The 13720-nt window shown below is 45.0% G+C and overlaps 1 protein-coding gene across 50 annotated transcripts in view; it reads left to right on the forward strand.

The window, feature by feature from the left end:
- SCRIB (scribble planar cell polarity protein) overlaps positions 1-13720 on the forward strand; it is a 116294-nt gene that overhangs the window by 94744 nt on the left and 7830 nt on the right. For 43 of the 50 annotated variants that reach the window (XM_075024198.1, XM_075024213.1, XM_075024210.1 and 40 more), the window contains 7 exons: positions 1091-1259; positions 4077-4166; positions 4470-4658; positions 8904-9068; positions 9752-9891; positions 10272-10309; positions 11175-11249. In XM_075024198.1, coding sequence (XP_074880299.1) covers positions 1091-1259; positions 4077-4166; positions 4470-4658; positions 8904-9068; positions 9752-9891; positions 10272-10309; positions 11175-11249 — 866 coding nt within the window. The remainder of the gene's footprint in view (positions 1-1090; positions 1260-4076; positions 4167-4469; positions 4659-8903; positions 9069-9751; positions 9892-10271; positions 10310-11174; positions 11250-13720) is intronic. The other 7 variants (XM_075024216.1, XM_075024250.1, XM_075024248.1 and 4 more) reach the window with 3 other exon arrangements.

Here is a 13720-nt window from a genome sequence, read left to right on the forward strand (position 1 = left end):
CTTTTCATAGGACATGCCTTCCAGCCCTGTCACCAGCTTTGTTGCCCTCCTCTGGGTGCATCCAAGTATTCACACCCTTCCTAAATGGTGGGGCCCAGAACTGCACGCAGTATTCAAGGTGGCTGCTGCTCATGCTGTGTTTGATGCCCCCCAGGATGCCATTTTCCCTCTTGGTGCCAGGGCACACTGCTGAATCCTATTGAGCCTGCTGCCGACCAGCACCCCCAGATCCCTTTCTGCAGGGCTGCTCTCCAGCCACTCATCTCCCAAATTACACTTGTGCCTGGCATTACTCTGTCCCAGGTGCAGAATCCAGCATTTGTGGTAGTTAAATGTCATGCCATTGATGACTGCCCAATCCCTCTGCAAGGCCTCATGTCCCTTGAGAGAGTCAACAGCACCTCCCAGCTCTTAGTATCATCAGCAAACTTGCTAATGGTGCATTCAACTCCTGCACCCAGATTGTTGATAAAAATATTGAATAGAAATGGCCCTAGAATTGAACCCTGAGGAACACCACTGGTGACTGGTCACCTGCAGAACACCTACCTGCAGAGAGCAGCCTGCTTTCTGGCCCCTTTTGTCCCTGATCCCCTTGTGACCTGTATGTCTGCCTGCCTAATGGTTTCCCCCACTCCACTGCCATGTGTGGAGGCCTGTCACCAGCACTTCAGGCTTTGGTCCCTCCAGGAGGCAAGTGGGAAGATCAGACTCCAAACATGTATGCAGATTCCTATGGCTGTCCGCTCTGGGGAATGGGGCAGAAGAGTTTGCAAGTCTGCACACAACTTCCAGTTGGAGGATGAGTACACTCAGCATGATGAACTGTTGGACATCTGTTCTACAGAGTGTCCAGGAGTGGAAGTTTAGTGAATAAGGAAGGAGGGACTGGGGGAATGGTGTAGAGTTTGTTACATCTGAAGCATTAGTGGAGTGGAGGAGAAACAAAGGCATCCATGGAGAGGGTATGGACTTAAAACAGCACAAATTTGCAGGGATGATGAGCGTAAGGACCTGCCCAGAGGCTGCATCCTTGTGGGGGTTTAGCAAGTGCTCTGTGGTGTAAGATGAGCCTGTCTTATTTTGGCAGCTCGAAAACTGCAGCAGAAACGTACCCTTCTGTTGGAGGAAGAGGCAGAAGAGGATGAGATGGTAAAACAGGTGCCTGAGATGAGCATGCAGTCCAGTGTCATCATTGAAGGAGTTGAGTACAAGATTGAGAGACTAAATGGAAGGAGCATCCAGGCTCCAGCAACTCGGTAAGACAAGACTGGTAGCTCAGTACCACCTACATGTGTCAGAAGTGTCCCAGTATCAATAATTTTCAGGGAAGAGGGCTGGGCAGAATTTCTTCTTCAGCATAGAAATGGGTAGGTTTTTCCAGCTCTTTCTTTTCAGAACAGCTGCTTCAGCTATGTACTTGGGTATGTAGAGATGTTGATTTTTAGAGGTAGCTAATTCAAGATAAGCCCTGATGCTGAATCTAGGTTTGGGGTTTTTTTAGGCTTTTGTTTCCTGGTTCTCCTGGACTCGTCCTCCAGGTTGCCTTGATGTTGTTTTTCTAATTCTTGGGCATAGAACTGGGAAATGAGAAAAGGCTTCTCATAAGACTTCCGATAAAAATAAGGCTGCACTAGAATAAAGCTGAAGCTGTCCTTACCTGACTCTCTCTTCTGAGTCTTTGGTACAAACGTTCTTCTCTTCACAAACACTTCTATTGTCAGTCTTACAGAGGCTGAAAACACTTATCCTGTCACTTTGAATCTCATTTCTCTCCCTTGTTTCTGTCCAGTCTTTGTTGAGGAACTTCTCACATAATGAATGCACTGAGACCTTCCACCTCCTGTGCTGACAGGGCAACTCTAAGGAAGGACAGCAGCCAAATGCAAACCAGCTTCTTGGTTTCATGTGAAAGCCTACTTATCCCTTCTGTTTTCATATTGAAATGTAGGACAACAGTAAGGCTGGATCGATCCATCAGATGACTTTCAGTTGCTTATTATTTATGCTTGGACAAAGGCGAGGCAGTGGAATAGACTGAATTTGTGTTTCTTGAAATACTTTTTTTGTCATGCTAGAATAGAAACTGAAATTTCATCAAAATAAACTTGAGCCATAAAAATAAGGGCTCAGAGTCATGATAAACTTTCTCACTGCCAACTGAGCCACAGTAACTGTGTGCTTGTTCTTAACCTGTGGAAAACAGGCTTGCGTGACCTCCTTTCATTACAGATTAAACTGAGTGGTATCTGCATGTGCATAACTTAAGAGTGCAGATGGTAGCTACAGCTCAGCTGATCTGATCTTTGCTGACCTTTGCAGTAATTTGGTTATGAGCATAAAGCCTCAATGTGTCAAGCAGTTGTGCATAGAGTGGCTACATTGAGAATCACTGTTCTGAGATCACTCAGGATTTGTCCCTAGCCCAGATGTGCATTCACTTACAGCCCAGGAGGGTCATCCTTTGTTAACATTCATGCATATCTGACATCAGCAAAGGAAAAAGCTGGAAGCAACCAGGCTGCCCATCACGTAATGGTAGCTGGAAAGAGCCGGGCTAGAACTGTGCAAGAACTGACAAGCAAACACAATGCCTTACATTTGAAGAGTGTGAGTGTGTGTGTGTTAGTGGATGGTTGATCTCCAAATGAAGAAAATGAGTCCTGATGTTAGAGAGTGTGAACATTTATGAAATCAACAAGGAAATGTTTGCAGCGATGGAGAAGGTGCTGTTGAGCAAAATCATTAAGGGTTGTGTCTTCAAATGGAACTAGTTGTTGCTGTCCTGGTTTCGGCAAGGATAGAGTTAATATTGTTTCTAGTAGCTGGTACAGCGTTATGTTTTGCATTTAGTATGAGAAGAATGTTGGTAACACAGTGATGTTTTCAGTTGTTGCTAAGTAGTGTTTATATTAAGTCAAGGATTTTTCAGCTTCTCATGCCCAGCCAGCAAGAAGGCTGGAGGGGCACAAGAAGTTGGGAAGGGACACAGCCAGGACAGCTGACCCAAACTGGCCAAAAGGATATTCCATATCATGTGACATCATGCCCAGTATATAAACTGGGGGGAGTTGGCTGGGGGAAGCGCATTGCTGCTCGAGGAACTAACTGGGCATCAGTCAGTGATGGTGAGCAATTGCATTATGCATCACTTCTGGGATATTCCAATTCTTTTATTATTACTGTCATTTTGTTATTGTTATTATCATCATTATTATTTTTTTCCTTTCTTATTTCAACCCATGAGTTTGTCATGGTTTAACCCCAGCCAGCAACTAAGCACCACGCAGACGCTCACTCACTCCGGGCCCCCCCGCCCCAGTGGGATGGGGGAGAGAATCAGGAAAAAATATGTAAAACTCATGGGTTGAGATAAGAACAATTTGATAGGACAGAAAGGAAGAAACTAATAATGATAATAATAACAATAATAAAATTACAATAATAAGAATAATAAATGTTGTTGTTATTATTATCATTATCATTTTTAAAAAAGGATTGGAATATACAAGTGATGCACAATGCAATTGCCCACCACCCGCTGACTGATGCCCAGTTAGTTCCTGAGCGGCAATTCCTCCTATCCCCACTCTCCCCGTTTATATACTGGGCATGATGTCACATGGTATGGAATATCCCTTTGGCCAGTTTGGGTCAGCTGCCCTGCCTGTGTCCCCTCCCAACTTCTTGTGCCCCTCCAGCCTTCTTGCTGGCTGGGCATGAGAAGCTGAAAAATCTTTGACTTAATATAAACACTACTTAGCAACAACTGAAAACATCAGTGTGTTACCAACATTCTTCTCATACTGAACCCAAAACATAGCACTATACCAGCTACTAGGAAGACAATTAACTTTATCCCAGCCAAAACCAGGACAGAGTTTTACCTTTTTCCTTCCGATTCTCTCCCCCATCCCACTGGGTGAGGGGGGAAGTGAGTGAGCAGCTGTGTGGTGCTTAGTTGCTGGCTGGGGTTAAACCACAACAGTTGCTTTCTGGGGCTTGGATCTGTTCCGAACCTTTCTTGGGTGTGCCAGCCTGTGGTACTGCTAGCTGATGTGCTTGTTTTGCTCTAGGCCCTCTGAGGTCAATGAGAACAGCAGCTCACAGAGGAATTCACTGGAAGAGGGAATCAAGCCTGAACAGAGAACCAACTCTATGTCTGGGTAAGTGGATCAGCAATGTCCTTTGCCTAGGAGCTGCTAGATGATGGAGCAGGTGGCTCCTCCTTTTTGGCAGACGTAAGGTAAAAGGAAGGATTTAGCAGAGAAAGGGAAACTGTGATCAGAACCAACTTCTTAAGAGAAACCTCTGTTATGTGTCCTTCCATCTCCCAAGGTGATGTCCTTGGATGTGGTACTGAACAGTTGATTGGGGGTGTTGGTCATCACCTTTTATCTTGAAAACAGGCAGGTAAGAGTTGTGGTGGACCAGGCCAGCCTACCTCTCACTGTTCTTTCTCTGCCCAGGTTGAGTCCATTATATCTTGGAGCAGGCGATCCAGTGGCACCTGTGCGGACAGCCAAAGCTGAACGGCGGCACCAGGAGCGATTGCGAATGCAGAGTCCTGAGCTTCTGAGTGGTCAAGAGAAGGAGCTTTCTCCAGCAGAACGACGTGCTCTGGAGGCAGAGAAACGAGCAATGTGGAGGGCAGCACGGTGAGACAGAAGAGCCTTCACTGTTCTCTTTACTAGGCTAGTTCAGGAAAAGAGGACTTGCTGCATGTCTTTTGGATTACATGTTTTTAAAAACAGGGAATAAACAAGCCTTCCCAAGTCAGATGTTAGGGGAGATTATATAGTATCTGTTCAAACAGTGCAAAGCATCTGCCGCTTGGCTGAGCTCATCTGCTTCTGACAGCTACATGGGTGAGATGTCTCTTACATGTCAACAGTGCTTGCACAATCATGAAGGCAGTGGAGTTTTATAAAAAACATAAACACCTTTACGTGATGATGAATGTATTCCTTCCCTCTCAGCATACAGCTTCCCACCTTCTTTGTAACACATGAAAAAGATGATATTTATTGAAGCTGCAAGGTGACATATTCAAAATGAAAAATGGAAAGAGCATTTCACATATTCAGTGTTGCTAGACTGGAAAACTTGCTGAAGCCAAGAAATTAGCAAGATGAGGTCATTCTTATCCACACAAGCTGTTTCATCAGCTATTAAAGAGTGATTAAAAATTTTTTTGGAAGAAAGAGAACTTCCTAGCTCAGAAATTAAGACTTGAAGCTAGTCCAGGCATTTACCGTGTCATATAATTCCTTTCAAAAATTAGTCCAGCTGCTCCCATAACTAGTTACAGTTTTCCCGTAATGTTCCTCTAGGAGGCATTCAAAGGACGATCTGAAACAGTCTCTTTTGGGATTTGAATGAGAGCTTTTAGAGCAACAGGGCTGCTAGTGACTCATCCTTGCCAGCCTGCTAGATAAGACGCTGGAGGGATTTACCATGAGTTGTGATACCACTTGGGAATTCCAGTGTTTGTGCTTAGACATGGATGATAATGGTGCTGTCATCTTCTGGGGAGGCTCTGAGGATGAAGAAATATATAGTGGAATCCTCAATGAGAGCTGGCTAATTATCTAGGGCTTTGAGGGTACAAAGCCTCCCATTATTACTTGATTACGTAAGAGATTTGCTTGTGGTTTATTCAGAGCTGGACTAATGTTCCTAGTACCAGGGCTTTTGCCCTTCAAGAAAAACTTTCTTGGTATGCTCCAACTCTTTGCCTTGGATGAGTCCTTTGCCTGGTCTTCTCAGCTGGAAATTTTTTTCTGAAGCATTGCCTTAGTTTCGCTGCACTGCCCTGTAATGTCAGAAAGCTGAACAGGTCACTGGAAAGCCTGTTTGTTATATGGAACCTTGGTTTGGAAGAGATTGATTTCTGTCATCTTGTAGCATGTTTGTTAGACCTTTGATGCTGGCCCTGCTTTGAGCAGCTTTTGGATCAGATGACCTCCAGAGGTCCCTTCCAACATGAATTACTCTGTGAGTCTATACTTAGTAATCTCTTCTTCCCCAGCTCCCCCCTAATGAGGATGCCTGCATACAGGCACAGTGGTGACCAGGATGTCAACAGAGTATGCTCTGGCAGGATTGTTTCCACCCTGTGCTGTTGTTTCATGCTCCAAATACTGTGGGATTCTGTCTGCTGCTCTGATTCACTGAATGTTCTGCTATATTTGGCATCTCATGCCTGTTCTAGTTGATGCTGTTCCCATGGTTTCTGTGTCAACTTTTCAGGTGGCATCATTTGCAAGTGGAAGTTCTGTATTTTCACATTAAGCCAGTAACAACCCTTTTACAAAAATACAAGTGGAAGAGAATTTGTTAACAATGCCTGCCAAAACAGACACCTTGCCCTTGTGTTATAGGGCTAGAAGCTGCCTAGGTGTTGTGGAGCCAAATGTGTGCTTAGAAAGCCATCACTTTGAAGAGGCCGGCTGGGATTGAGATGACAGGATCCAAATTCTTGCTTTGGCATATAATTCTTAATGACATTGGACAGATCACTGAGTCCCTCTGTGCTGCAGATGCATAGAGAGAGGACTGTAATAGCATTTCTCTGTCTCACAGGAAGGCTGTGAGCGTGGAATACATTAAAAAACAACTGTCAGTATGATGCTGTGTAAGCACCACAGTGTTGTCAGGAGTAGACATCTTGCACAGAATTGCTGCTCAGTCTTCACATGTAAAAAAAAAAAAGCTCCACTGTTGTATTTGATCCAACAAAACAGAAGTTGTCTGTCAGGCTTCTCCTCCTGAAAATCAACATCACTGTGCTTGGAGAGGTGGTAGGGATTGATCTGTCATCTCTTCCCTATTAGATATGCAGGATTTTCTTTCCCTCATGCCTCCACTTCCCATGCATATTTCTTCATACAATGGGGCAGGCTTTATGAGGTAATGTCAGCTCTGATTCCTCCTAAGCTTAAGCATTAACATATCCAAGGAATGCTATAATAAAAGCTTTGTTTAAGATGGGTGTAGAGAGGAGAAACATGACATTGCCTGCACAAACCTTTGAAAGCAAAACCCTTACAAGGGCATTGCTCACGTCACAGAATGTATGCCACTTGCCTCAGGACTCTGTTCTTCTGTGAACTTCTTGCTGTTGCCATCAGATAAAGAAATCTGAAAATGCTGGGGTGGAGTGGGGGCAGGATTTTTTTAGGTGACTACATGATTTGCTTCTGTAACATTACTGTACATCTGACTAAGTTTTGGGTTAGCTAGGATTTTGCTGAAATTGCTTAGGGCACAGTAAAAGTTCTACATTACACTGTAGAAGGGTTAGTGATTGTTGAGTACAGTGGTTTTGTCCACTATGGGCAGGAGACAGTTCCCTGCATTCCAAACCTTCAGTCTCTTCTCTTCTAAGCATGTTTTGTTCATGGAAAATGAACTAGTGAAGGGAGAGCCTTTTAGAGGTAAGAATAGTTGACAAGGAGAAGCTTCGTGCAACTTCTTGCTTTTTAGTTATCAGATCCAATGTACTGTTTTTAATTTCTGCAGACCAGGTCCTCGGCTCTACTTCGCTTCTGATACCAAGGTGTAGCTTTTTATTCAGTTCTTGGAGAAGTGCCTGGCTGATTCCTTGGGTAGGGTTAAGGCCATGCTTATTTTGGCATTGGCAGGAATCAGTCAGTCACCATAATGTGCTCCTTTTTGTAAGACAAGGATGGACTCTTCCCCACTACTGCAGATCTCCCATGATGACCTGGTCTTCTTAGGATCTCTCTTCTATAACTGCTAGAACAGGCACAGTGACATGATGGCAGCCAGGGCTCAGGTCTTATTTTCAGAGGCCCCCAGGCAGCACTACACGTGCTGTGTGTGAGGGAGGACTGTATTGCCCTGCACGTGGTGCTGCAGCCTCACTAACCTGTATTTTCTTTAAGTGCATGCCACTGATTTTATTACTTTCTTTCTAATCTTCTATCTTCTGCTTCTTTCCAGTTCTCTGGTCTGTGTGCTGTCACTCGTGACCCCATCAGTTTGCACCTTCTTGGGCTTTCCTTTTTCTCCCTGTGTCATCAGTGCTCTGCCAGGACATGTGATGCGCCCCCCCCTTCCCCTGCCCACTGCCCCCCCACGCCCCCGGCACACACCCCTGTGCTCTGTTGGGACAAACACACTGGGACCCACACTACATAAGTGCTCTGGGCACACACAGCCGTCGGCTTTTGTGCCGTAGGAAGAGTGTGGTTAAGAAGGTACAGGCACATATCGAGGGGGGCAGGTGTCCAGCAAGTGCTATATGCATCTTGGCAGTTTTCCTACCATGCCACATGCTATTTTACAGATGCACTCACCTCTCCAATTGCATGTGTTCAGGGCCGGTGGCAAATAGACCTTTCGTAATGTGCTTGTCCATTTTGCTTCCCGTTTTCTCATGGTCAAAGAAAGGTGCATGCTAACAGGTGGTCAGATATATGTATGCAAATGTACACTAAGAGACTTATCAAATGCGTGCACGCACACTCACGCCCTGTACTCCCTCAGTCTGCTTCACACATACACACTTCTTTGTAACTACCTCCTAGGCCTTTTCCATTGGTCTCCTGGGTGTTTCTAGTCCTCTCCTCCTAGCCTATGAGGAGGGCACTCTCTAGATGCTGAGGCTCTGAAAGCTAATGCTTCTGGGCACATCATCCCAGATTGCCCTCTGAAGGTTCCTGCTTCTTTCTGCAACAGTTGGTGTTGGACAGGATCAGATATAGAAGCCTGTTTTAATCGAGGCTACCCCTATATCACACCCACATTTCTCCTTGCCAGGGTATGTTCCTGTATCTGTTTCTTTCTTTCCCTGCGCTTGTCCGCTGCGATGTTCATCACCATCATCTCCTCTTCCTCTTCCTCCTCCTCTTCTTCCTCCTCCTCCTCCTCCTCAGATCCTCAGCTCTTGAAGACAGTATTAAACAGTACGAGCAGGATCTGGCCAGGAAGCTGTACCAGTCCCGACAGTGGGCACCTGCTCCCGGGGCCAGGCCAGCTCAGATGTCTAGTCCAATGCAGAGTCACGCCTCAAGATTCCCTGGGTCAGGAAGCCAATCCAGGTGTGCACAGCCCCCTCCCTGCCAGCTGCATGCTCAACAGCCCTGTCTGTATCCCTACATCCTAATGCAGTGCTCCCAGCTGTGGCCTGCTAGGGGTAGGGAGGCAATTTTAGTGGTTGCTGGTGTTCATTTCCCTGAGGTCCCACAGACTACTGGCAGTTGTCTCAATGAGAATGAGGGGGGATGCTGGGTCTGTTTGATTGGGAGAAGGGAGCAGACATTTCTGAGGGCTGAGCCCGCTTTTTCTTAGCTATTTCATAATCTCCTGATGGCTGAAGAGGGTTAAGATGCAACACACTGAGAGCACAGAGGAGAGTAAAGCCCTGAGAACTGATCCTATTTATTTGAGCCCCTGCAGTTCCTTTCCCAGCTTGGGTTGCTCTCCCATCGTATATGGTACCTCTGGAAAGGCCTGCAGCTTCTCAGTGCGTTGATGCTTAGCTCTAGGCTCTGTCTGTTCAACACATATGATGGCATGTGTGTTTCAGGATGACAGCAAACCAAGCTGTTCTCTCCTGCTTTGAAAGTCTGTCTGCCTCAGGGAACCACGGGTGCTTAATTTTGCCTTTCTGCACTCAGCCTGTTGACTGTGGTCTAGCTGCTGGGCACAGAAGGTAGCATTATCTCTTATCAAGAAGGCAATGTCTGATGTCTTTTTTCTCCCTCCCTCATTTCTGAGGCAGGATGAAATCGCTTGAACAGGATGCTCTTAAAGCCCAAATGGTTATTGCCAAGTCCAAGGAGGGGAAAAAACGCAGTACACTGGAGCAGCTGGCAGAGTCACCTTCACCTGTTCCTACCCCATCACCAACACCACTGGAAGGTACTGTATAGCTATCTCTGAGGAAGAAAGTTAATGCTTCTCTAGCTTAACTTGCTTGAAAGCAGACCTGTTGAAAGCAATTTCCTCCTTCAGCCTAGATTGGAAGGTCCTTTGGGGCATATGACATCTCTCAGCATAGGGAATGGGCCTGATCTATAGCAAATGTGAGAGAACATCTGAGGGATGGTTCCAGGGAACCAGAGCAGAAACAAAACCAGCATCATGACTTTTTAAAAAAACAGGAAAGAGGCATTTGTTCTGAGAAGGCAGTGTCTTTCCTGAGCAGAAAAAATGCTGCTAAATGGAAAGGGCAGATTCAGGGAAGTGTTGCATATAATACAGCCATTCACTAAATAGTGCTTTTCTGTCATCTTTTGCAGATTGCAGTCCCAGAAACGTCACTTCACCGGGAAGGCTGGTATGACATACTTCTGCTTGCTTTTGTTATCTTGCCTATAATCCTGGGATTTTTTGGTTACTCAGCTTGGGTGTGGACTGTGCATCTGGGCCATGGGATCCCTACTTAAATACTTAAGCCAGGTCTGGCTGCATGATATACAGAATTGTGAAGAGGGCACAGTGGATGGGACTCTACTGTGCCCATTGCTAGAGGCATCCCGCCTTTTTTGCCGCTATGATGTAACATCTGTTTTCTGTTTCCCTGTTTTATTATTTCATGCTTTTCTTGGTTCTTCATCTCTGTCTTCAGAAAGCCTTTCACTTCAGAGACTTTGGCCCCTTGTTTCTTCAACAGCATAAAACTGAGAACTTCAGCTGAAATCCTGTTTTCCTTTTTCTGACTACTGTATAAATGTAGCAGGACTTTGTTGCAGACAACTGTCAAAATTAGTAAGATAGACAAACAGAAGAGTGGGAGCAGCTGCACAGATAGGGGATCTGGTTTTGTCCAAGGTCACACAATACAGCCAACTCTAGATTGAAATCCTGACTGTGCTACAGCCATCAGGAATCTTGCCATGAATTTTCCCATGAAAATAGGTTTCCTACCTAACTTGGTGTGCATATGCATTTTAGTGGAGCACATCATGTTTTCTCTGCAACTTGGAACCCCTGTCCTGACACCAAAACAACTAAGAGGACAATGTCCCAGAGATGCCTCATTTTCAGAGGCTGTATTCAGGCAGTCTTGGCACTAACTGAGAATGATGCTCTGCTTCTGCTTTTATCTCTGCATAGGTTGCTTAGCTTGCTGCTGGTTTTCCATCCACCTCTCTCCCCTTACTCTCTCTTCTCTGTTTCTTCTCTTTTGCTATCCCTTCTAGTCCATGTCTGAAAAGAAGTTTGACTACCGGGAGTTTGCTGCTATTCCTTCCTCCAAACCTGTTTACGAAATCCAGGTATAAACTGCATGCTGAACCATCTATTAGATTGGTTAGGGCTTGATTTGCTGGAAGTGCCTGCACATGAAGTGATGACCTTCAGAGCAGAGGGTGAATGACTTCAGGAAGTCTTCTTCCAAGGCCTTGTCTGTGTGGGAGGCAATGAAAACCAGCCATGCTGTATAACTGAGGGTTTATTGGAGACATCAATCAAGTGGAATTGTGAAAAAGTTGGTCCAGATGGTTTTAAAATTAATGACAAAAGCTTTGCAAATATAAAGCAGCTACATCTTCACCTTAATTGGTCCTGAAATATTTTGAAGTGAAAGATGAGAACTAAAAGGGAAGAAAAGCTTATAGAAATGATTGCCAACAAATTGCACACTGGACCAAAATGTTAACTTCAAACTGAAATGTATCCCGCATCCTGCCCAAGAAGCAGCTGTGGTGAAAATTCTCACATGTTGTAACTGCTGTAGATGAACTGTGAAGTAATCGCGTGGTAAAAGAACAACAAGTTTTGAGGGTGAGCGCCATGGGAAGGTTCTTCTCCTTCCTGAAAGAACCTCATTTCATTTAAGCTGCTTTGTCATAGAATCAAAGAATGTTTGAGGTTAGAAGGGACCTCTGGGGGTCATCTTGTCTGACCCCCCTGCTCAAGCAGGGCCACCTAGAACCAGTTGCCCAGGAATGTGAACTGCCTTTCTCATATTGTCTGGATTAGTCATTAACTGATTGCATTTGTGACAGCTGATTTGAGCAGATACTGTATGTCTGTAATATTTTTTTTTTTAGGTATTTTTTTACTTTTATATAAGACAATGAAGCAGATACCTGCAGTTACATTTGTGCTGTGTATGGAGAGCTAGCAAGTACTGACATGTTGGGCTTTAACGTGCTGTCATGACACAAAGATCTCAGGTCCAAGGTGTAATCCCCAAGGCCAGGCTGACTTTAGCAGAGTTGCAGTTTGAGGATTCTCAGGCAGTTATACATGATTTGATGCATATTCTTGGCTGACTCCTTTCACTGGTGGTATTGCTCAGCTGTTGGTAGTCACTCATCTTTTTCTCTAAGAATCTCTTCCGTATTGGGGTGTGCAGCTGTCTAGATTCTGTACCAAGTGAGTTAGAGGGCTGGCCACTCAAGCTCCAGGGACAGCTCTGGACTACCCAAGTTTCCCCAAGCCTCTGCTGAGGCCACAGTGCAGCACTGGGTCTTCATGCAGCAGAGAAGGTGCCTCCAAAGGAGGCTACACCTCCAAATCATCAGGCAGTTCCTCTGGACCTCTCTCAGCAGTGCAGTAATTAAGAGACTGTATTTCCTCCTGGCCATAGTCACAACTACATCATTCACTTTGGATCAGTGCAGTGCTGTTTGGCTGGGCTGTGTCCTCAGCAATGCATGCCAAAGTCATCACAGCCCCCTGTGCTTTGCTCTCTACTCTTCATGAAGAGCATGACTTCTACCATACATTTGCTTTATTTCTAAAGCACTAAATAGGCTGAGATCATCTCCCCCTCTTTCCTGCTTTCTCCAATTTTGCTGCTTCCACAAAATAGACCAGATTATATGGAAATGTGGGTTTCTTGCACTCTCACAGCTGTGAAACTTCCCTAATGCTTTCCATGTAAGTGTATAGAGCTGCCATCCTTTATCCTACAGCTAAAGAAAAATTAAGCTACTCCTCACTTGTGCTCTTGGGCTGAGCAAGAAGACCCCTAAAAGACAGATTTGGATCAGTAGTGGCCAGAACTTTCAGATGGGTTTGGCATTATTAAACTTGCTGAATACTGAGCTCTTCTGAAACCCTATCCTTACATTTGTATAGCTCAGAGAAGTGTTGAGCTCAGTGTAAGTATTCTGTACAAACCTAGAAAGAATAGTAGAAGTAACACATGCAGCCACTTTTGAAGTAAACAGAATACCTCAACAGAATACTTTGACCATTCTGTCCTTGAAGCACTATATACAGCTAGATCAAATTCTCTATTTCAGCAAAATAAGTAGGGCTTGGGACATCTATGCCTGTCCCCAGAGTAGTGCAGATTTTCGAGCCACCTCAAGTTCATGACCATGAACAAAGTTGTTTTCTCATGGTGTTGTCACTCTGGTCTGATGAGCTACAGGCAGCTCCGGTTGTTGGAATGGTCTTCATTTTGTGAAGGCTTTACAATTAGGAGGAACTGGTGGAGTTTCATGATTATCACTTAGCCATTTCTCCAAAGTTGTCTTTGCCACCTGTTGGGATGTAACTGCTTCCTATCCCACATCAGTTCTCTATACATACCTGAATATACAGAAGAAAGTTGATTTTGCGTAAGAAGCTAGGCCTGGGAACAGTGCAGATGCAGAATTAGGATCCAGGACTCTCAAGGAAACATAGCTCATGTCTTTGCTCTCCTCCCATGTTTCTACTCATTTTCTATAGTCTTTATGCTTTCTGCTTTTCATGTCACTTCCTATCCTCTCCTCCCTACACACACAAA

This window comes from Buteo buteo, chromosome 3, assembly GCF_964188355.1.
Source record: "Buteo buteo chromosome 3, bButBut1.hap1.1, whole genome shotgun sequence".
NCBI classification, from domain to species: Eukaryota; Metazoa; Chordata; class Aves; order Accipitriformes; family Accipitridae; genus Buteo; species Buteo buteo.